General features: G+C 38.2%; 3 protein-coding genes across 9 annotated transcripts; 2 read left to right on the top strand and 1 right to left on the bottom strand.

Annotated features, from left to right (window-relative positions):
• The first annotated feature begins 4,290 nt into the window (after positions 1-4,290).
• LOC103706393 (vacuolar protein sorting-associated protein 55 homolog) lies at positions 4,291-10,345 on the top strand. Of its 2 annotated transcripts, none has more exons than XM_008790475.4 (5): positions 4,291-4,484; positions 9,132-9,296; positions 9,415-9,454; positions 9,543-9,627; positions 9,718-10,345. In XM_008790475.4, the coding sequence occupies exons 2-5, from the start codon at positions 9,198-9,200 to the stop codon at positions 9,908-9,910; spliced, it is 417 nt and encodes a 138-aa protein (XP_008788697.2). In that variant the 5' UTR covers positions 4,291-4,484; positions 9,132-9,197; the 3' UTR covers positions 9,911-10,345. The 2 variants fall into 2 exon arrangements, with proteins under 2 accessions (XP_008788697.2, XP_038970818.1); XM_039114890.1 differs by lacking the exon at positions 4,291-4,484 and adding an exon at positions 4,589-4,647.
• Positions 10,346-11,718: 1,373 nt separating this feature from the next.
• Positions 11,719-18,409, bottom strand: LOC103706395 (UMP-CMP kinase 4-like). 6 transcript variants are annotated; one of them, XM_008790476.3, is made up of 11 exons: positions 18,284-18,409; positions 17,270-17,326; positions 16,713-16,767; positions 15,997-16,114; positions 15,588-15,744; positions 15,361-15,441; positions 15,170-15,277; positions 14,585-14,656; positions 14,433-14,494; positions 14,127-14,172; positions 11,719-11,953 (listed from the first exon to the last, which is right to left on the bottom strand). In XM_008790476.3, the coding sequence occupies exons 2-11, from the start codon at positions 17,294-17,296 to the stop codon at positions 11,918-11,920; spliced, it is 762 nt and encodes a 253-aa protein (XP_008788698.1). In that variant the 5' UTR covers positions 17,297-17,326; positions 18,284-18,409; the 3' UTR covers positions 11,719-11,917. The 6 variants fall into 6 exon arrangements, with proteins under 6 accessions (XP_008788698.1, XP_008788699.1, XP_038970815.1 ...); XM_008790477.3 differs by lacking the exon at positions 18,284-18,409 and adding an exon at positions 18,066-18,185; XM_039114887.1 differs by lacking the exon at positions 18,284-18,409 and adding an exon at positions 17,968-18,088.
• Positions 18,410-19,854: 1,445 nt separating this feature from the next.
• Positions 19,855-22,310, top strand: LOC103706437 (pentatricopeptide repeat-containing protein At1g32415, mitochondrial). Its single transcript, XM_008790533.2, has one exon. It carries the CDS (start codon positions 19,981-19,983, stop codon positions 22,213-22,215), a length of 2,235 nt encoding a protein of 744 aa, XP_008788755.2. The 5' UTR covers positions 19,855-19,980; the 3' UTR covers positions 22,216-22,310.

Below are 22,310 nucleotides of genomic sequence, written 5' to 3'. Positions count from 1 at the left end.
CTAGCACCGCCGGCCTCACGGAAGGAGAAAATAGAAGAAAAGAAAAAAAAAGAAAAAAAAAGGAAAGAAAATAATAAGTGAGTAGCAAATAATCTGATCTTTATGATATTGATAAGTACAGTGGATTTGTCACTATTGAAATTAGTTAAGTAAGTTTGAAACTCAATTCATATATCCTCAAACATAGTTAACCAATCATTGCAATTAGGTTACTAAGTTTGGTATACATGTAATATAGCATAGCATACATGTAAGTAAGCTTGGCACGCAATTAATCATTGTTTGAACACTTAATTTAACATGACACAGTTAAATCTTCTTAGCACACAGTTAAATAAGCTTAAAACACACTTAATCTAGCTTGAAATACAGTTAAATCATCCTGGAACACAGGACGTGGGAGGAGAATGGGCCGTGGCTGGCGACAGCCGCAGGACGTGGGAGGGTGCCTTTCTTCCTCTTCTTCGGCACCTTCCCACCATGGGGGCGGAGGTGGGGGCATTCCCGGCGGCGCAGCCGCGGGAGGGAGCGGGCCGGGATCGGGGGCCCGATCCCCTTTTTCTTCCTCTTCTTCAATGGGATGAGAGATCAGTTGGGATGGACGTATTTTTGTCTCATAACGAAATATTGAAATATAGCTAGACCGATTGTTAAATAATCAGTCAAAAGGAATTAAACGATAGAGACCGATCAAAAAATGGACCGGTCATTAATTTCCCCTATTACTTAATAGGGTTGAGGATGGGCAGCACGTGTCAACGGTAGCAATAGTCTGATCAACGGTCAGATTTTCCTCCCCTTTTCCTGCGATGACACGAGTGGGTGGAAATCGAACGACGGGCGGGAGGTCAGAACAGGGAGTTCAAGATTTTGACTTGACACGTGCACTATTGAAAAGATGCGATTATTTTCTTATTTATGTTTAAAAAAATATTCTACAAAAATAAATTTGTTAAGAGAGCGAGAGGAAGTGAGAAGCGATTGAGACACGAAGATGAATACTTGGGATATTCTCAAAATTATTTTTATTTAAAATATTTAGATTTTTTTTAGATTTTTAGATTGAAAATTTTATTAAATTTATTAATTAGGCCAATACAATCAACAAAATTGCAAAATTACTAATTGATCTAGATTTATATTCATAAATACTCAAAAATAGCTTTTGAATGGATCAGTCTAAATACCGATGAGAAAAAAAATCTATTTTTTTCTTTTTTTATGATTAAATATTCAAATTAAACATTCAAATTAAACATTCAAATTAAACATGCATCATTTTATGATTAAAGAGCAATAAATAATTTTTTTTTCTTTTTTTGCGAACACTACAATTTCACCGTGCGGCATATAACAATGATCTAAATATGTACAATAAAATAAGTAAACAATATATCTCTTGCATTCAGTTTATGGAAAAGAAAAATCAAATATGAAAATAATTTTATCTTAATTAACGAGGCACCACAAGAAATTTCTTAGACCCCTCGAAGAATTAGTATTCTTATGGTTTTATTATTTCAAGCACCTAACCTGGGCTAGTAATTCTTGATAATTTCTTTTCCTTCTGCTAAGCCATCTTGCTGCAGCAAGAAAAATAAAATAAAATAAAATAAAATTTTATTATCATCCAATACATTTCTTGTTATTACATGCCTTGTATCATTTGGCCTGCTTCATTTCTTTCTTAGATTTCTTCCTCTAAACAAGCAATGTATGTGTCCACTCGCTAGTCACTTCTCCTTTAAAAAATTATTTATTTTATTTTTATTATCCGTGAGATGGGCTATGCAATAGCTCAATTATATAGGAAGAAAATACATAATAGAGCTCTATGTTATATATGTTTATTCCATTACTTGAAGAGAACTTTGCAAAAAAGAAAAAAGAAAAAAAAACGCGATCCTCCAAGGGAATCCGACCCTCCAAATAGTTACCGCATCCAATCTTGCTGCATCTTCGCATCATCTTCTCCATTCAATATGTATCATTTTAGCGGCGCTGAAAGTGCTATATAAAGGATTTTTTCCTGCAAATTGTTTGTATTCTTCTTTTCTTATTCTAAAAAACCAAGCAATGTTGGAATCCTTTGATTTATAGACGTCTAGTATATTTTAAATCATTTAAAAAGAAATCTATTTAGAATTATAATTTTCTTAAAGTTCAATAGCACTAGAATCGATTCTTTTGTAGGGTCTAGTATATTTTAAACCATTTATTAAAAAGTGTAATTAGAGTTATCCAATTAGGGTTAGTTTTAGAATTGAGAATGAAAAATTAAAGCCGCCTTTACGTATAAGGATACAAGTGAACATGGTTAGGTCATACCACCGAGGTGGTAGCAAGGTGAGAATGGAGCTCTGATTCCACCAGAGTGGCCCAGATTCGAAATGCGCGGACGTCGATTAAATGCGGGGACTGGATGCCCCCGCCTGGTTTACTCGGTGGAGTCGCTATTTAGTCTGTCGTTACTTAGGTGGTTCTAGTGTGATGTACTCACACGAAGATAGGGCTGCCACACTGGTGAGGCTCTGCCACAGGTGGGAAGGATATGAGTAAAAAATATTCTATCCTCATCGAGCACTCTCCAGCAGGGAGGGGGCTCCCCCCCCCCCTTCCTTCTTCTTAAAGGCCTATGTGAATGGCAGAATCTATTAGTGGAAAACCACCAGTAAAAGGAAAGTAAGAAGACAAAAGATGATCAAAGATTAGAGAGACACTAAAGCCGGTTATATATATATATATCATGATTTTTCAAATATATACTAAATAACCTTTTATTGAAATACTTTATTCGAGATTATACATTCTCATGGTGCCCATGATTCTTTGGACTCGTTGGATCAACTACTTCACAAACCTCAGCTCATGACCACTTCTCGGATGGATAATGTAATCAAATATCCAAACAATCTCCAAAAGTTTGAACTAGCCTCAGAACTCATGACCAAAAACTGTTATGCTAAATTTCCTATAAATCACAATGTCATATAGTTCTTATTTGCAATCTTACTTAGACGAATACTAGGAGAGCAAAGTTGAAGCTAATATTTTTTACATATAAAGTACTACAAAAAGAACTATATCATATCCATGTCCTTTTATATTGGACATGGCTAGTAGCATTTGATTCACCAAGGTTATTGCATTTGATCATCCCTCATTGGATTTGAAAAGCCAATTATTCTTGGTTAAATTACCTGAGTTTCATTGATTAAGTCTTCCTTATGAATAAGATATATACCATTATTACCTACAAAAAATGCACAATTACTATCCTTTCTTTTAAACATATCATAATCTTTATATTAATTTTACATCCATACACTATATGTACCCTACTATGGTGTAATGATTTCACCTACTTAATAAAATCTAGTGCTTTTCGGCCCTTCTTTTTCTTAAGAAAAAGAAGAGAAAATGCTTACATGTCATCAAATGCACTTATGAGATGTATGATTACTTGATGTACAATGGCTGCAATTTTTTTTTTTTTTTGCACAACGGTGGTTTACACACTATGGGTGTGAATGCGGACAACAAAATCAGAAAATAGAATACTATGTAATAGCCTCCAACAGACTCACTCCTAACCCAAACAAAATCACTAGAGTGGTGGGCCATATAGGAAGCCACCCAGTCGGCCGTTCCATTAGCCTTTCTGAACACGTGTGAAGCCTAGTAGAAGTCGCTCTCCTTCATCAACCTGCAAATCTCATGGATCAACGGCCGGTCCTCAGCAGTACATCCTCATTTCCGAATCCACTCAACCACTGTGGTCGAATTGCCCTCAAGAATAATACGGTCCATACCCAGTGTCTGCTTCGCGTAGTAGATGCCCTCTCATGCTGTTCTAAGCTCGGCACATACCACTAACGTGTCAAAAGTCCGTCGGCCTCCTGCCGTAACTAATCTGGAGTCGTGATCTTGGATGGCAAATCCCACATCGCTGCATCTTCTTTCATCATCCATACTGCCGTCGAAGTTCATTTTGAGAAAAATAAAAGATGGGGGCACCCAGGAGACGTGTGTGCGAGCAGAATGGGGCTCAGATGGCCGCATTTTAAGATCCATTTGATTAGTTAGAAATGGGGATTCTTGTAAAGGACCAGGATCTTTTCGAAACTTTGAATTGAAGTGCAGATATCTAGTTTTCAATCATGACCGTCAGTGTGCAAAAGAGCGAAACCCAATATTAGCTCGTCAAATGTGAGGTACAACTGGATGCCACCTAAGCATTAGGTCATTTTTGGGTCCCTTTAGCTTTAGCTTTTTTTTATTCCATTGCCTTTTGTTTGCTTCTTTCGCCGGGGGAGAGGAAGAAGCCAGAAGGAACGAATCTATTACAGAGCTCCGATGCCTCTTCTACGGACTGAGGAATCTGCCAATTAAACTCTAGATTCTCGAACGGGAGATCCAAGGGACGAAGCCACTTCCCAATTCCCAGTCCCCTTCGCCAGAACCCTAGCTTTTCTACCAATCTAGTACGTAAATCTGTTCTCTTTTCCATGTAATTTTATATTGAGACCATTTAGATCATTAGGGTTTTATCTTCTTCATCTTCTTTCTTTTCCGATTAGATTTGTGAAAATATGCGGGAACTATCTTTGCATTTGATAACTTACTAGTTGATCCAGAGAGAATTGGGTACCATTCCTCTTGTTTTTAGTTTGTTCCCCCGGTATATTGCATTTTATTAGAGTTTTCTCAAATTAGCGAGAGAAGGTTGTCGCATAAGATATAGCTATGTGCTGTTTATGCTGGGATTTTCAATTTTGACTTATGCCCGATTTTTTCATGTCAATTTTCTTTTATAGATTTCATTGCATCATTATTTTTTTGATTTTTTTGATGTGTTTTGATTTGCTTCAACTGTTAATAACTAAGAAGATATTACCTTGACGTGTAGATGAATGCGTCCGTTGTTGTTCTTCTTCCTGCTTTTCTTTTTGTTATTGGAATTTCCACTTCACCTCCAGATGAATAGCTTCATACCCAATTCTATTTGGCTACTTGCATGCTTTTACGTTTACTGCCTTCAAATTTCTTTAGTGTTGATAGAGATGCCTCAAATGTGAATAAGGATAGAGGTCGGAGCTCATTCTTCAAGCAGCTCTTAAATTACTGACATGTATTTATGCCTTTCCAAAGAGAAAACGAGAAGGAAAAAAGATATTGTGGTGCAAGTCAGGTAGAGTATTCCTATTCCACCTAACATTCTATGGTTCACTTCGTCAACTCTTCATCAACACCATCTCACCCCACCTACCAAAGATTTGCTTAGACTGATGCCAAAAACAATATAAGAACTAAAGGGGGTCATTTCATTGACTGTTATAGGTGAATGTTGTCATCTTTTGAATCCTCAGGCAATTAGATGCTCTGCGAAGATCAACAAAATAAGAGAGAGCGGTCCCTGTGTCATAACCTTCTGTTACCAACAGAATAGCCACATTGCTTGCCATTGATTATTATGGGGAACCTCCACTAATAACTTAGTTTGCTCCCATCTTCTCCACAAGCTTAGCAAACCCAGATTTATCAACAGCTCAAAAACATAGGGATTGTTCGAGAATGATAAGGAAATTTTTCGACATAGTCTTCCCATTAGCAGTTTTGCTTTTTGATGATATGTCTGCAATTTCTCAGAGATTGTCGCCAGGAAGACCCTTGCAAGAATTTTGAAATCTTCTGAGAGTGCTAGGAGTGTCATTTTGTGCTACCTGGTGAAATGCATGGAAGAATAATCGTAGTTTCCCAATACAAATAGAAGAGTTGCAGAAGCATATTAATGTCTTACCTCACTCTTGACAGAACGATGGATGCTTTGCTCTATAAAGTCATATTCTTGTTACGATTGTTGTTTCACATATAGGTTGTAAAGCATGGAAGACGGTGTCATATAGTGGCTTTCTTGGACATTAAATACTTGCTTTAAGAGCTTCAACTATCTTTGTGTTTCCAAAATGAAGATATTAGTCAGGTCAAAATCTAGATTCATTAGACTTTCTGGAGATGAGACCAATTTCACAGGGTTGTTAACAGAGCCTTCAAAATGCACTTATAACTAGGGATTCAAGTGGGCCTGCTCTCCATGGAGCATAGCATATCCAAATTCAGAACAGGGCCAGATAACCTGGTCTGAGCTATTCTTAAACTCAATCAGTTAACCGCTAACCATCAATCTTTGTCCCAACTATTTTCAGGTCCGCTTTATGAGTACTCATTTGCCAACACTTCCTATTAGTGATGCAAAGACTAAGTTCCAGCTTCAAAGCCTTTATGCATCCCGCTAAAGATTAAATTGTAGCTTCAAAGCATTTAAAGATTGTTTTAGGTGAAACTTGATTTGTAGGCTGTGAGGCAGGCAAGTTTTTTGGTTGCTTAGGCAAGACATTTAAGACTAATAGAGACTAGGAGTTAATTAGGACAGGATTCTTATTTGTAGTTTGGTTATTTCCTTCTCTGACAATAAGGATGATCTGTAGGTTTATGTGTTTTTCAACCATGTGTACTGCATATGAAATGCATGAATACTCTAGGGCTTTGATAAATCAATACTTAAAGCTATTTTCTTTGATGAATATTGGTGACTTTTGCAATATCTGCTGTTTGGTGGTCATTCCAATTGTTTCATTTTTGGTAGTGTTGATTTTTTAAATGACTTGTCCAACACTAGTTAGTGATTTTTGTTTAATAAGCTATTGCTTCCTTCCCAGTCTGGTACCTTCTGTTTATCATTATTTATTCTTATTGCTTTGGCATCATTTTGAGAAAAAAAAGTAAATATCTTCAACATGATGACCTTGATACTTGTGATTCATGTTTCCATGTGAGATATTATTACCCAATCTTCTAGTGTATGTGCCTCCTAGATACGTTTGGCATCAAAATTTGCTATTAGAGCTTCTCATTAGTTATGGTGTTCCAGCACAGTAACCAAGCTTTTGGATTTGTTGGTCAATCAACATATTTTAGTGCTCTTGTAAATTGATCTATCAAATTGGAAGTTGTTAGATTATAGATTATTCAGAATTGTCAATCAACTATGAAATTATTTTGATATCTCCTACAATCAAGCACTTAATGCAAATGGACATGGCACGGCTATGAAATAGGCTTAGAAACCTCAAGTTAGAATACGCATTCTCGAGTTAAAGGATTTGCATTGTTTATAACAGCAATGTTTGATTAACAAAAAAGGAGGGGGGCTACCCCTTAAATCATGTGCCGCCCATATAGAGGATGGGTAATTTATGTGTTCAAACCAGATCTTTTGCCAAACTTAATGAGCTTAGACCTGCTTTATTTATAGTCCTCTGTCATGAATGTTCCACCCAAAATAAGACTTTCATCGATCTCGTAGGCCTCTGTCAGACCTTTGGTCATTCTGACTCTAGATTGAAGCATAAGATGTATGTGATACTATTTTGATATGGAATCCTGTGCTGCCTCCAGCTAATATAGGGGTTTATGTTCCGTGATCGCCATCTAAGGCACTAAAACTGCTGAAAATTTCTATATAGCATATAGAGACGCAACAAGTGTCAACCCTTACTTGAGGAATTAATTTCTTGTGGAGGTTTTAATGCATGTCGTGAATGTCAATAAAACCTTCTTCTGATCCTTCCCAATCTGTCCTCGAGTGATTGGTGGAGTGATGTTTTCAGAAACACGTTAGCATTCTTAATATCCTAATCAGAAACTGCAGTCACTAAATTTTTGGTTGCAACTGGTCTCGAAACTGATATTGAACCTCCACTTCCTTAAGAATTGAATTGTGATTTGTCATGGGCTTGGAACTAGCATCAAGAAATTTGCCAAGAACCAATTGCAGACAATGGAATTGATGTTCTTAACATTCAAAATTCATTACCTTCCAGTCTATTGATCTCTCTCTTGAATAGAGTTCAGAAGTGCTAGACAATAAACACATTGAAATTTTGTGTGGTGTCAAATGCCATCATTTAAAAGAAAAAAAGATTTTAAAAATCTTTTTAAGAGTTGTCATATGTTCCAACTTTGAACCATGCTAATTTGCTACTTGCTCAAGAAGCAGTCAAAGGCACAAGAACAATTAGCTGCTAGGCCCTACAGATTGAAGCATGAGTTTGTTTTCTTTTTGTTCTTTCATTGTTTTCATTTTTATTTTTTCCTTTTCTTTTTTGACTACAATCTATTCAAAACAAAACAACAGGAATGCTGAACTAAAGGGATTCAACTAATATTTTCTCACAATAGTGACTATCAAGGACTTACAGAAATTTCTTAAACATAGTTGTTTTCTTGTCTGGTATTAAATATGTAATCTGTGCTGAGTAAACAATTGATTCCAAAGCTTAAGCTGATAGGGAAACAATCCAGCACTGTAATCTGAAAAACTGTCATATTTTAAACTACCATTTTTCACCCTATATGAGTTGGTTCTCTCAAAAAATTATAAGTTTCTTATGCTAGCCTACAAAGTCATTCTATTTAGTCATCCTATGTTACTTTTACTATTACTATTACTGTTACTAGTTTATTATACATTATATTCTTGAATCAGATTTGATTTCATGGTTAGACTCTTTATTTATGTTTTTTCCCCTCCTTGTTCTTGGAACTTAAACTGGCAAAAGTTTTGTGATGGATAGAGGATTTCCTCTTGAGGGAAAGCTTGGCAAATAAGGATTCACAAAGCTGGGTCGAAATAGTGCAGTTAAACTTTTTTGGTTATAGTTATGTTTTTGTATTCTATGCCCATTTTAGGTGCTGAATATATTTTATCTTATTGTAACAAGAGTTAGTTTTGTCAAGCACTGCTATAAGTGGAGACAAGTGTGGCATAGGAGTGAAGATGATATTTGGAAGTTTGGAATTCTTTTTTTTTTTTTCAGTTTTTGCTCTACTGGGCGTTAAGCACTTCTCCTCTTGCTTTTTTCCCTACTTAATGTTTTGGTTATTGTCAAATATTTGTTATCTAGTTATGAGTTATCAAGCATGTTACTAAACATTTTTCCTTGCATCCAGCTACATAAATCTGCCCTGCCTGGAACTGGAATTATGTAGCTTAAATTAGATACTGCATGCCTTTCCTTTACTTTGCATTTTGATTCTTATAGAGAAATATTGCTTGTCTGTCTTCATAGGTTCGAGCACGCTGATCCATTTGATGCTCAAACTAGCCATTCAGTTGGAGCTGTATTAAACAAACAATGGCAGGTTTATCACGTAGCCTGCTTGCATGCCTTCACACTGGACAGCTTGCCCTTTTGGCAATTTTAGTATCTGGTGGAATTACATTGCAAATTTTGGTCAGTATATTCTCATTTCTCACCATGATTTTGTCTTGCTGATATATATTATAAAAAATAGCTGCTGCCTTCCACAGGCGCTTTCTTTTTTATTGTTTTAATTATTTTGATGTTTTAGGCGTGTGCTCTATTCAATAATTGGTGGCCTATGCTAACAGGTAACGGAATTATGCTCTTTAACAATATACATTGTCACCAGTAAATGTGCATAGTTTTTTGGTAATATTGCAACTGGCCTTGGTGCAGTAATAATGTATGTGATTCTGCCCATGCCTTTGTTGTTCTTCGTGGGATCCAACAGTACTTCACTTATGTCCAGCGGCAGAGATGGGTTAGTAGTTCTTGGATTTCATTAGAAAAACCTCACTAATGCTAGTGTGAATTTTATTTTAACCATTGTTTTATGCTATGCTGATCACAGATGGGTGAATTTCACTAAGTTCTTAACAGGGGCTTCAGTGATAGGAAGCATCGCAATACCCTCCATCTTAAAGCATGCCGGTATCATTGGTTGGGGAGCGCTTTTGATGGAGCTTTCTTCTTTTCTGATTTTTGGTGTGGCTATTGTATGGTTCGTTCAAATGAGCAATGAAGATAGTTACAATATGTTCTGAGATTTTGGCTGGTGAGATATTGTGGCTTCTTTCGGGCCGCTCATGTCTACCGGAAAACGAACAGAACTGCTGGTTGGGTCATCTTCTTTACTGCTCAGCACTCAGGAGGGGTCTTTGGGAGAGTCATATGTCTGTTCATTCTTCTCTTCGCCAACTTCTTTTTTATGACCTTTTAGCTGTACTCATGCAAGATCAGTGTGAGCAGCCGTTGTACAAAAAAGAAGAAGAAGAAGAAGAAGATGATTACAGTACGTTTTGAGAATTTGGTTGTGAATGCATATTGGTGTGAAAGAAAACATTATTGCAATCCTGTGCATGCACAGAGGCATGCTTTTCATTGCTATAACAAAGGTCCCTTTTTCAGCTGATATTCAACTGATAGACATTGAAGTATATATATGTATTATTGATGTTTATAGTAGGGCTTCTTATTCATGTGTATGCTTTGAATTCTAGGCGTCTATTTTGGAGTCTAAAGTACAGTTTTATTACCTTTACTCTTTCCATAATGTGTTACATTCTACTTCTCTTTTTTCTTGTTCTTTGTTCGCCTGAATCCCTGCCAAAATTTCAAATTTTAAAAAATTCTTCCCTTTCCCAATTGGTGAGATGCCATTTTTCTTTTTCTTTTTCTTTTTTGTTTTGGAAACTAAAATTTACGGACACTGTAAATAGTCCACCTGAAAGTTTTCATTGCGTTAAAGATAAATTGAGGTACAGATACAGGATTACAAAGTAAGGTCATCAAAGTACTAGAAATTGACATGAAAACAACAGAGTAACATTTTGTTTACAGGTGGTCTGATAAGGAGCCTTTTACCATGGTATGCATGTCCCTCTGACTCTTTTACCAGCTTCCCTCATGCACGCAACATCAAGCACGTCTCTTTTCTCGCATACTTTGGTCTTTTTTCTTTTTTTTTTGAAGGAACGCTCTCCTATATTTTTCCTTCCACAGTCCCCAGGAGATGGCCAAATGCCATTGCGCCCAGCCATCTCTAAATCTTTTGGGTATGCTGTTATTCTTCCAAGCAGACAACATAGCTCTAACTGAATTAGGCAGCACTCGTAGTTTGAAGAGATTGACAGCTGACTCCAAATTGGCATAACAATATGGAGTAATGCATCCAAATTGGCATTGCTCTTCCAGCTTGTTCTTGAAGATCTACGCACCTAAAAAAAAAATCAATTTGATTTCACCAATTTCACTAATAATCTTTGACATTGCTGCAATTGTATTTATGATGACAATCGATGCCACTAAGTTATTATTGGGAGTTCATGGTTACGAATGTCTTTTTTTGGGTATAGTCACCCGACCAGTATGGAACGTTATTATCCTTCCATTCTGGCCACCTTTAACTGCGATATGGGTTGTGGCTAAGTCAATATTAATGCATGATTCCGAAGAATTGAAACAAGAGCAGCGATCTCACTTCCGCGGTTTAATTGACCGGAACTCATGATTTTTTCTGGAGTTTTATTCAGAAATTTTTGAAGATGATCCGGGGAGCAAATAAAGTGAAGAAAGGCAGTTATATATGATCGTAAACACCATTACATCATCCATAAGAAATGTCAACACAAAATTTAAGTTCCATGAAAATAAAGACATATCATAATTTTCATCAAATCCTTTTTGGGCTCCAACAATTTTTTTTTTTTAAAAAAAAAAAAGCCAAACAATTATTAACCGGAAAAACTTTGTTTTGTTACCCCAGCAGCTAATCACAATTAAAATGCCATTTACTGGATAATGTGGATTTAAAAGTTTTGGCTCGCAATCCACAACCAAGAAAATAAAGAACTTACTGATAATACTAAGGAAACGCTATTGTACTAATGCATCAGGGGATAATGAGTAAACCAAATTTAGTAAAGAATACAGAACTATCTTTTAAGTATCATCATTATAAGCACTTGGGTATATTACAATAAATTGATAACATAGATGGGCTATAAATACTCCTATAACTTGGTTCACATGCCAACATAGGTTGATCCATATTATGGATCCCTGCAAATTGTTCTCCAAAATAGTACCTGCAAAATAGTTTACAAACCATCAGTAACTTGCTGATGGGAACATACAGAAAGTCAATATAATAAATTAGAGGCAAAAGTTTAGTGCCAACAGTTGGATCTTTACTGTATAAGTTTCCAACTCCAAGGAATGGCCAAAATGAGTTCTTACTAAACATGCTCGACAATGGGGCAGAAATTTCTCATCTCTGATGATGATTATAGTATAATTTCTCACAAAAAGTTAAAAGAAAAAAAGAGTATGGGAAGAGCAATGATGCTTTTGCCGAAAGTTTGTATAATGAAGCAAGCGTTTCATGATTGTAGCAATAAAATGAGATTAGGAAATAACTTTTTTGAAGGGATGTGAGATCAGAACAGATGATGATACAACCTACTAAAAATGAGGAAAACGAGTTGTGTATCATGCTTTCTGAAATGAGTTATGAACAGCAGACAGAAAATGCTGTCTTGTACCTATTCCAAAAAATGTAAGGGTGTTTTCCTATGCTCAGTGATGCAATTCCTATGAAAAGCATGTTGGATACCCGGGTTAAACACATTTTCATGTTGGATACCGGGGTTAAACCCAATAATATCAACCTCAACACTCCAACCCTAAAAAAGTTTGACCTGATCCAACACAAACCACAAAATGGCTAGGCACTCATGTTAAATTGGAGATTCAAATCCAATTTGCAGCAGATCCACTCTAATTTCGACCCAAAACCCAGGTCAAGCCAGTTGCACTCTCAACTAACAACGATGGTAGAGAAAGAGTGAAGCAAATCCTTCCCCCAGCTGGAATTTTCTAAATTCTAGGAATAATATTTACCATAACCATTAATAGGTAGACAAAAAGTAGATTCAATGCAAAGAGGTAATCCACAGTCTCAATCTAATATTGAAGTGAAAGTGCTCCAGTAGGCAACCAAGGAAGAATTTATCCACTTCATTGTAGGCCCTGCAGGTCAATCTTGCAAATAATGCTCGTCTCTCATCCAAGAATCCAAAATTCATTAGCCATAAAGATGAGCATCCAGAATTTTTCCTCATCACTTTAATGCTATAGTTGAAGCTAATGTGCCAAAATTCTTTTAATCCCTTCACATTTTTTCTAATGATCAGTTCAATTGAATGTCATTTTAGCATTTGCATCCAACAAAGCTTCTCCGAATAACTTAGTGGGACAAGGAGTAGGTCCGTCTTGTCCATAGGCAATGACATATATGAGCTAGATATCTTGGTTCAGTAATATGACTTTCTTGCACTTATAGATGCTAGATGTGCATCTTCGGCTGCATGAGATTAGACTGTGTCTCGCCTTGCTACACACATGGTATCCCGTTCTACGACTGAGAGCAATGCACTAATGTATGTGGGTCTTGGCTTTTTTCATGATCAAACTTCAGCTTCTTTCGCAGCAAACTACCTTCATGCACATAATTTCTGAAGTTTCCACGCTTGAGTGCACTTGTCATGACTAGTTTTTGCCCATTCACCCAAGTTAGATAAGGTGGTTTCAGAAGTCCATCAACTACTACCTTGGCACCCGACTTTAGCGGTTGGCTTGCATCATGTATGGTTCTGAGTCATTTGGGATGGAAAAGATTAAAAAATTGGGTAAAAACAGATGATAAGAATTCAATTCACAATTTTAGAACACTAGAGTCTAATTTGCCTAACCTCATGTTTGCATATATTACAAGGTAAAGAGGATCATAGGAAGGGAATTGCTTTATGGTAGATGATCTGGACAAGATTTGGTGAAACATTCTTGAGTTCATGTAATATCCATATATACCAATGCACATTTTTTTAAGTTACCTATATTGAAAAGATATAATAGCTTACAAGTACCTAGAGTTACAAAATAATATACATTTGCTCTATCCATTGCTCAAGAATTTATCAACAGCCATTGCAGGGGAAAAAAGGAGTTGCTGGTTGATCATCTAGCAAATCATAACATACATGCAATTGTCTATGTCTTCAAACGAAGCTTATCATTGCTAAAAAAGTAAAGCAGCAGAGTGTAAAACTTCAGAAGATTCAAAAGCTAAGGGCATTTAAAAAAATTAAATAATTATATTTTAAAATTAAATGAGATTGGATAAATGTCCTTTAAAAGACGAATGCTATAAAATTGATAGGCAATGCACATCAAAACAAGTATCATCCAAGAAAATGTTACCTTTGATAATATATTGGTCAGTATACTCCATACATCTCTAAACAACCTGTCACAATGCACAAGAATGAAGACCAATTAATACATGAAGATGCATGGACGCAATTTTAGGTCAATGCATATCCGTCAAAGTTATGCCTAAGATTCAAATTATCATCATCCAGCATGTAAGCACATTAGCTGGTGAGATATTGCTGATATGAAAAGTGTGCTGAAGAAAATAAAGGGAAATACAGAATCTAGTTGTCGTTATATTTGATACTAAAAGATTCATATGGTAACCCTTTACTTCAGTGGTCAAGGAATCACCATTTTATGCAATATATAATATTCTCAAGCCCCATCCTTTTCGTGATATTCAACCGATTTTCCTACCAAAAGGAAAATACCAAAGTATGTGCATGTACATAATGGCAAATCTTTTACATATTGGAGAAGCATCATACATGTATGAAACTTACCTCAGGATTAAATGGGGCAAAAATGACCTTTACGGCTTCAAAAACCTCGTCAACAGGCTTTGCAGCATCAATCTGAAAGGAAATCATGCCAGTGAGTCATTTCCCAAGTAAATCAGTAGGTCTTTCCATATGCATGCACAAGGGTCAGTAAACACTTGAAATATCTACATTTCATCACATACCCTAGATGGATCTGAGATGATAAAAAGTTTAGATGAATTAAAAGAAATAGCATGCAAATTTGCCTACAAGAGGATTGTTGGTATGCCAGACCATTTTACTCACACGTTTCTTATGCCTTACTGGTGCACACAGCATTCCCAAAATAAGTAGGTAATCAGTAAGTACTTATACAGAAAACTTCTTTATCAATTGGTTATGAAAGGAATCAAGGAAATGACTTATTACAATGCAGAAAAAGATAGGTCAACTAACTGGCAGAATACATCGGGTGTAATTCAAAAAAATGTTCTTAATGAGATTCAGAGAATTCAGCACTATAATAGAAAATAAAATAAATGTTATGAAGAAAATTATCATATTACTCTTTGCAATATCTTGCAAGAAATGAAAATGAGAAGTTACCTTCCGAACCTTTCCCTTTGAATCATAATACTCAACTACAGGTAAACTAGATTCAACAAAGACTTTAAACCGCTTCCTCATAGTTTCAATGTTATCATCATCTCTACCCTGAATAATAGATAGAAAAATACATGTTTGAAACCTTATATGTTAAAACGAAGCATGATGGAGGAAAAAGGAAAGTGTAAGACCTGATTACGATTTAGAATTCGTCGCTCCATCTCTTCCTCTGGACAATCCAAAAATAGTACAAATTCGGGCTCAATTTTTGTCTGTCCCAATAAAAAATAATTGAACTAAAGCACAAACCATGATAATCATTTTATTAACAGCTAAAAAAACTGACAGCAAAATAAGCAAAGAAGCTCATAAATAAGTCGATATTATCCATGACACTGGTAGCAGATTGCGGGCTTACAACATTCTCAAATGCAGTACGATTCTCTTCATTCCGGGGAAAACCATCAATAAGGAATTTGTCATTTCCACTTTCAAGCATGGCCTTTTGTAAAAGTTTAACTGTAACCTCAGAAGGGACAATTTTTCCTTCCTTTATCATGTTCGCAATCATGGTTCTGAAACAGGCAGCAATTAACACAATGAGATATTTGTGATAAAAAAATTACAGAATCAATGAGGATTTCTCCTTCAAAGAAAAAGAGGAACTGCATAGAGGTAGAAAAATAAAAGTTGATGGAAATAAAGAGGGAAAAAATCATTATTGAAAAACCTTCTTAATTAACAATGCAGAAAAAGATTCCACCTGTGCACTTAAAAGAGAAAATAGAAAGTATGACTTCTTGGAAGAGACAAGTATTATTTCATACCCATTTTCAGAACCAGATTTAATTTCTGCACGCAGAAGATCCCCGGCACTAAGATGAGTGAATCCAAAGTGTTTGACAATATTAGCACACTGTGTGCCCTTTCCGCTGCCAGGCCCACCTGTATTTGTTATGTATTAACATGCAATCATTTTCGAATGTTGTAAAATAAATTGAAAAAGGCATGAAAAAAAAGAGGTCGACCACCCAGCAAAGGGAAAGAGTGGAAAGGAAAATGGCAATCCAAAATGTTTGCCATTAATTGTTGTTCCTGTGCAGAACAGGGATTGACGCCCACAACCCCCCCCCCCCCCCCCCCCCCCCCCCCCGGGCGCCCGAAGAAAGTTCATTAAAATGTTGTAGATAGGAAAACTGTCATTAAACATAAGGATAGAAATCTGATAATGTAGGGAGCCTTCAAGAAATGGTTAGATCTTCTTTATGAACTTTACAATTAAATAATTTTTATTTAATTAATTCAGTATTTTGCTTGTTCGAAACTTGAAGTTGCAAATCCTGTAGAAATGGTGCTTATATAAGAAAGAAAAGTGAGATATAACAAATGCTACAGTGTTATAGGTTCTAAGCAACTTTCACTACTTTGGAAGGGATGTAAATTAACAAGCTGGAACAAGGCAGATAATTTTCATGGCAATCTATGCAATATCAAAGAGAATGATGCTATAATATCAGCCTGTTCTACAGAAACAAATTCTCACCTAAAACAAAGACAACTGTGATTTTCTTGTCACCTGGAAAACTCCAATCAATATCCTGTAACCAATTAGCAAAATCATTATTCCTCAAGGTTAAAGGTTATATATTCCATGAATTGAAAATTTTGATGTACAGCTTCCTTCACATAAGATAAAATAGCATTATAAAAGAAAGAACAAATTCAAGTTACAATATTAATAAATTTATTTTCTAAGAAAATAAATCAATTCAGATATACTGTTCATTTCTATCATCATATATCAAAATTGCATCAGAAAAGCTTATTCTATCTTTTCTTCTAATATAAATATGAAATAGCACATGCTGTTCATCTATATTAGCAGTCAATATCATGCCATTTGTAGATTTAGGTTTTTGCATAGTATTGCTTCCAAAAACACCCATTGCAAGCACCCTGTTTGTGTGTCGAGAAAGCTAAATTTGTGAATCTGTTACAATTCTAGTGACACAATAAATGAAACAGCTACACTGCTCAGCAACCAACTGTTGCCATTCACATAGTTTTATTAACACAACGTATATGTGAAAGGAAAAGTACCTTGCTTGCATCTACCATGGTACCCATAGAAGCCAGTTAAACTTCAAATTGTTATATCTACAAAGAAACAAATCAATCGTGTTATGAATATACATCCATCTATAAAATGAAAAGTTTGATAACTAGAATATACATCCATCTATGCAATGCATATACATCCATCTACAAAGAAACAACTAAGTTTAAAGAATTTGGATCCAATGGAAGAACATTATATCCATATTTTCAGATCAGCAGCAACTAGTTAATGTCATGACATGCAGTAGCACCCTAAAGCATGTCATTTATCATCAGTAATGGAATGATCTGCATAAAATAACGGATCACGGGACAGAAACAGGACCTTGGAGATAGAACGGTCTGAATCATAATTTAGAAACTTGGCCACTCAGGATACCAAAGGGACATGCATAGATGATTGGATGATCAGCAAAAATGTATCCTTTTTTCTTCCTTGAGCAATTTCGCAATGTAAAATTTGACAGAGCAAATCATGTAAAATATAGAGTGGTTCCTAAACGAAGATAGTAGCAGAAACTGTGAAGTTCCAACTATGATAATTGGTTGAGAAGATCAGTTTCTGGTAAATAGAAATTTACCAAGCATATATTCAGAAATGCATATCAAATCAAACTCCATTCAAACAAATTCAAAATTTCCATCACTTCTCTTTTTTTATCAATTAGAATTTAGATTACCTAAGAAAATAAGCACTAATCTAGCCTTCACAAACTTTGCAGCTTAAACGAAGAAAAGAAAACAGAATGATCTGAGCCTAATGGACACAAAAATTAACCAGATCTACTGCTGGAGAAGCGCAGGAATCCAATACAAGACAAGGAACTCAGATCTGGTAATCTATACGCCAAAGAAAGCAAATGCAAGCCTCCATTTTAAAGAGAGAAACCATCGGAGGCATCAAAATAGGAGGATTCCAAAGAAACCAGCATCAAAGAAGCAGGGAATCGCATCAGATCCGAAGATTGGGAGGTGGAGGAATACGAGATCCGATACCTGAGAAAGCGAGCGACGGCTCTCGCAGCGAAGCTTCTTCGATTCCTCCCGTCTCTCCTACGCGAGCGGGGGAAGAGAACAGAAGATCTCGGAGAAAAAAGAGAGGGGATGGGTTATTTATCTAGTGGCCAAGCAATCCCAAAGATTCCGGTATTTCAGAGGAATTATTAAAATATAAAAAAAATGTAAGAAAAAAGAGTCAACGGCTCGGCTCGGCTCGGCTTGGTGCGCCGTTCTCCAGCCGAGTGTGGTAATCTGGAACGTTGGACGAATAGGTGGGACGAGAAGTCTTCTAATCGGACGGTCGATTCTCCGTAGATTTTCGACCATCATAGCCGTATCTTCTTTGAAGTAAATGCAATCCGCATACAGGTTCACTAAGAGTTAGCGTTCATGTTCCATATAAACACTCCCATAAATATTGATCTAAGCATTGTATCATTCTTATGGTCCAATTAAAATGGATAAACAAGAAGCTATAATTTGTTTATCTAGATTTTTGCAAAGCAAATTTAAATGAGATCACGAATACTACTATCATTCATTTTTTTTTCAGAGATTGATGTGGCAGTCAGATATTGATGAAGTACACGAGTAGATATGAGATGTAGTTGCTTGATCAATTAATGGGTTTCATAACACATCAATAAAGTGGGCACTGATTTTGGAGGTAACCTCTAGTTTTTGCATAAGATCATAATCTCGCTGCATAGAATTGCCAAATTATAGTTGATAACCATGATAAATTTCATTGCTTATATATACCCTCACTTGAATTATTTGGAACTAAGCAATTAGCACTAGAATGAGCATCATATCTCATCAATTTGTGCTACTGATTTATTAAGAAAAGGTAATGTTCTTATTTACTAAAATTGCCGATTATAAAATAGAAAATTAATTTAATTCAAAATAATTAGTTAATTTAATTATATAAATAATAATTAGTTATATAGTTTAATGGAGCCATTATGGCATAATGACTGTTAGTTTATTATTTTATATAGGCCCTATTTAGCAGAGTTGTGGGCAGTAGAGCTTTCAAAGGTAAAGCTTTTTAAAGTAGAGTTTTTATAAAAATCTATTTGATGTTTGGTAACTATATTTTTAAAGTGTCGTAGAACTTTAATAAATATTTGGTAAACAAACAAAAAAAAAGTACTTTTGGTATGACAAAATGATCATAAAGAACATTACACAGTACTATACGATAGAGCATAATAATATATATTATATATTAATACATAAATATATGATATAGTATAATATTTCTGTAAAATAATAAAGTAGTATTATAATAAAATAATATAATATTATATACTATAGCATAATAATATAATATAATTTGGCATTATATAACATAACATATCAATGCATTATATAATATAATATAATATAATATTTATAGTATGATACAATAATAAAGATATAAAATATTATTATTATTATTATTATATATTAATAAATATAAATAGATATTTTCTACGGTTTTAACATTTTATTATAAATATTTTGATTTTTAAAAAAATTTATAAATCAAAATAATTTTTTGGTACATGCTAAAAATGCTTTTTTGAAGAAGGCAGCTTGTAGAGTCAGAAAGTTACTTTCTTCCATCAAAAGCTCTACCAAACCGTGTGATAATCTTGTTTGAAAAGGGATGGGTGGTGTGATACGACGGCGCTTCCATCCGTTTGATGCCTGGCTCCCGCCTCCTCTCCTGCCCTCTCCTTCTCCGGTCGCGCTCCCTCCGAGCCGCGCCCGCCTGCCGAATCCGTCTTCCCCCTCTCCACTCCAACAACGCCTACAACGCCGAACTCCACCTCCTCCAATGCCTCTCCCGCGGCGACCTCGCCGAGGCCCGCCGCATCCTCGACGAGACACCCAGCGTCGTCCGCTGGACCGCCGCCCTCTCCCGCTTCGCCCGCGACGGCCTCCTCGACGAGGCCCGTGCCCTCTTCGACCTCATACCCCGCCGCAACCTCGTCACCTGGAACGCCCTCCTCTCCGCCTACGCCCGGGCCGGCCACCTCCCCGCCGCCCTCGACCTCTTCCGCCGCATGCCCGCCCGCAACGTTGTTTCGTACACCTCCCTTCTCTCCGCACTCGCCCGCGCTGGCCGCATCCATGAAGCCCTCTCCCTCTTCCACTCCATGCCCGACCGCAACGCCATCTCGTACAATGCCATGATATCTGGCCTCGTACGGAACGGCAACCTAGACTGTGCCCGGATGCTGTTCGACGAAATGCCCCACCGGACCGCCGCGTCCTGGAACGCCCTCCTCGCCGGATACGCCGAGAGAGGGCAGATGGCGGAGGCGCGGGGGCTCTTCGATGCCATGGCCGCGTCCGCCGACGTGGTGTCGTGGACCACAATGATCGCCGGCTACACCCGGGCCGGCGACGTCTGGGAGGCGTACGATCTCTTTCGGACAATGATCCCGGCGCGAAACGTCGTCTCTTGGACGGCCATGATCGGAGGCTTCGCGTGGAACGGGCATCACCAGGAGGCTCTCCTGCTGTTCCTCGATATGAATCGGACGGCTGACGTGAAGCCCAACGGTGAGACCATCGTGTCCCTGATCTTCGCCAGCGCCGGCATGGGGTATCCTCGCCTCGGGAAACAGGTCCACGCTTACTCCCTGGTCCACGGAATGGACGGCTGTGATGACGAGGGAAGGATATCGAAGGGCTTGATCCATATGTACTCTCGACTCGGCACCATGAATTGGGCCCACCATATCTTTAATCAGAATATCCGCACGTGCGATGCGGTGTGCTGGAACTCCATGATCGAGGGCTATATCAAGATCGGACGGCTAGAGGAGGCCCGGCGACTGTTCGACGCGATCACCGTCGATCCGGAGGGGCTCACGTGGGTGACGATGATCGTGACGTGGACCACGATGGTCGCCGCCTACTTCGACGCCGGGGACGTCGTGGAGGCTCGTCGGCTGTTCAATCTCATGCCCGAGCGCGACGCCACCGCGTGGACAGCCGTGATCTCCGGGCTGGTCCGGAACGAGATGATCCCGGAGGCATTCGAAGCGTTCGAGGAGATGAGGTCCACCGGGTGCGCCCCGGCGGACCACGCGCTGGCCTCGCTCCTTGGAGCCGTCGGATCGGTGGCGCGTCTGGAGATCGGTGAGCAGATCCACGGGCTAGTGATTAAGACCCGGCCCGACTGCGGACCCGGATCCGATACGGTGCTGTGCAACGCGCTCGTGGCGATGTACGCCAAGAGCGGCGACGTGGAGGCAGCGAGGAGGGTGTTTGACGGGATGGTGTCGCGTGACGTGGTGACGTGGAATGGGATTATAATGGGAATGGCCCACCACGGTCGGGCCCACGAGGCGTTGCAGATGTTCGACGCGATGCATAGGGAAGGGGTGGGGCCGGACGGGGTCACGTGCCTGGGGGTTCTGACGGCGTGCGGGCACGCGGGGCTGGTGGACCGGGGGATGGAGGTGTTCCGGTTTATGGTGGACCGGGTTGGGTGGGAGGTCGGCCCGGAGCACTACGCGAGCGTGGTGGATATGTTAGGCCGGGCCAGGCTATTCGAGGAGGCGGAGCGGTTCGCGAGGGGAATGCCGGTCGAGGCGGGGGTGGAGGTGTGGGGGGCGCTGCTAGGCACGTGTGGGATGAAGGGGGTGAGAGGGACGGGTGAGAGGGCGGCGAGGAGGGTGTTGGAGATGGATCCGATGAACGGTGCGGCGCACGTGGCGTTGTGCCACGTGTATGCGGGGAGGGGTGAATACACGGAGGAGTGGGAGGTGAGGAGGGAGATGGGGAGGAAGGGGGTGAGGAAGAGGCCCGGGTGTAGCTGGATCGGGGTGAGGGGAATTGTACACGTGTTCCTTTGTGGGGATAGATCGCACCCACGGACGGATGAGATTTACGCGCTCCTCGCTGGGGACAATTGGAAGCATTGATACGTCCTGTCCTCGGTTATGGTATTTTTTTTTTGGTTTTTTTTCCCATAAATACTCTTCTAAAAATTTAAATTTGTATGAATACTCTCTTAAAA

Source organism: Phoenix dactylifera, chromosome 17 (genome assembly GCF_009389715.1).
Source record: "Phoenix dactylifera cultivar Barhee BC4 chromosome 17, palm_55x_up_171113_PBpolish2nd_filt_p, whole genome shotgun sequence".
Lineage (NCBI taxonomy): Eukaryota > Viridiplantae > Streptophyta > Magnoliopsida > Arecales > Arecaceae > Phoenix > Phoenix dactylifera.
This window is presented reverse-complemented; position numbering and strand designations above follow the sequence as displayed.

What these genes read in the sequence shown, in the direction of transcription:
- LOC103706393 (XM_008790475.4), top strand. Translation starts at nt 9,198, where the DNA reads ATGGCAGGTTTATCACGTAGCCTGCTTGCATGCCTTCACACTGGACAG. An exon ending in GAATTACATTGCAAATTTTG is followed by an intron (nt 9,297 to 9,414) that starts GTCAGTATATTC and finishes TTGATGTTTTAG; the next exon opens with GCGTGTGCTCTATTCAATAA. An exon ending in ATGTCCAGCGGCAGAGATGG is followed by an intron (nt 9,628 to 9,717) that starts GTTAGTAGTTCT and finishes TGCTGATCACAG; the next exon opens with ATGGGTGAATTTCACTAAGT.
- LOC103706395 (XM_008790476.3), bottom strand. Translation starts at nt 17,296, where the DNA reads ATGGGTACCATGGTAGATGCAAGCAAG. An exon ending in AAATCTGGTTCTGAAAATGG is followed by an intron (nt 15,745 to 15,996) that starts GTATGAAATAAT and finishes TGCCTGTTTCAG; the next exon opens with AACCATGATTGCGAACATGA. An exon ending in TGACCAATATATTATCAAAG is followed by an intron (nt 11,954 to 14,126) that starts GTAACATTTTCT and finishes ACTATTTTGCAG; the next exon opens with GTACTATTTTGGAGAACAAT.
- LOC103706437 (XM_008790533.2), top strand. Translation starts at nt 19,981, where the DNA reads ATGCCTGGCTCCCGCCTCCTCTCCTGCCCTCTCCTTCTCCGGTCGCGC.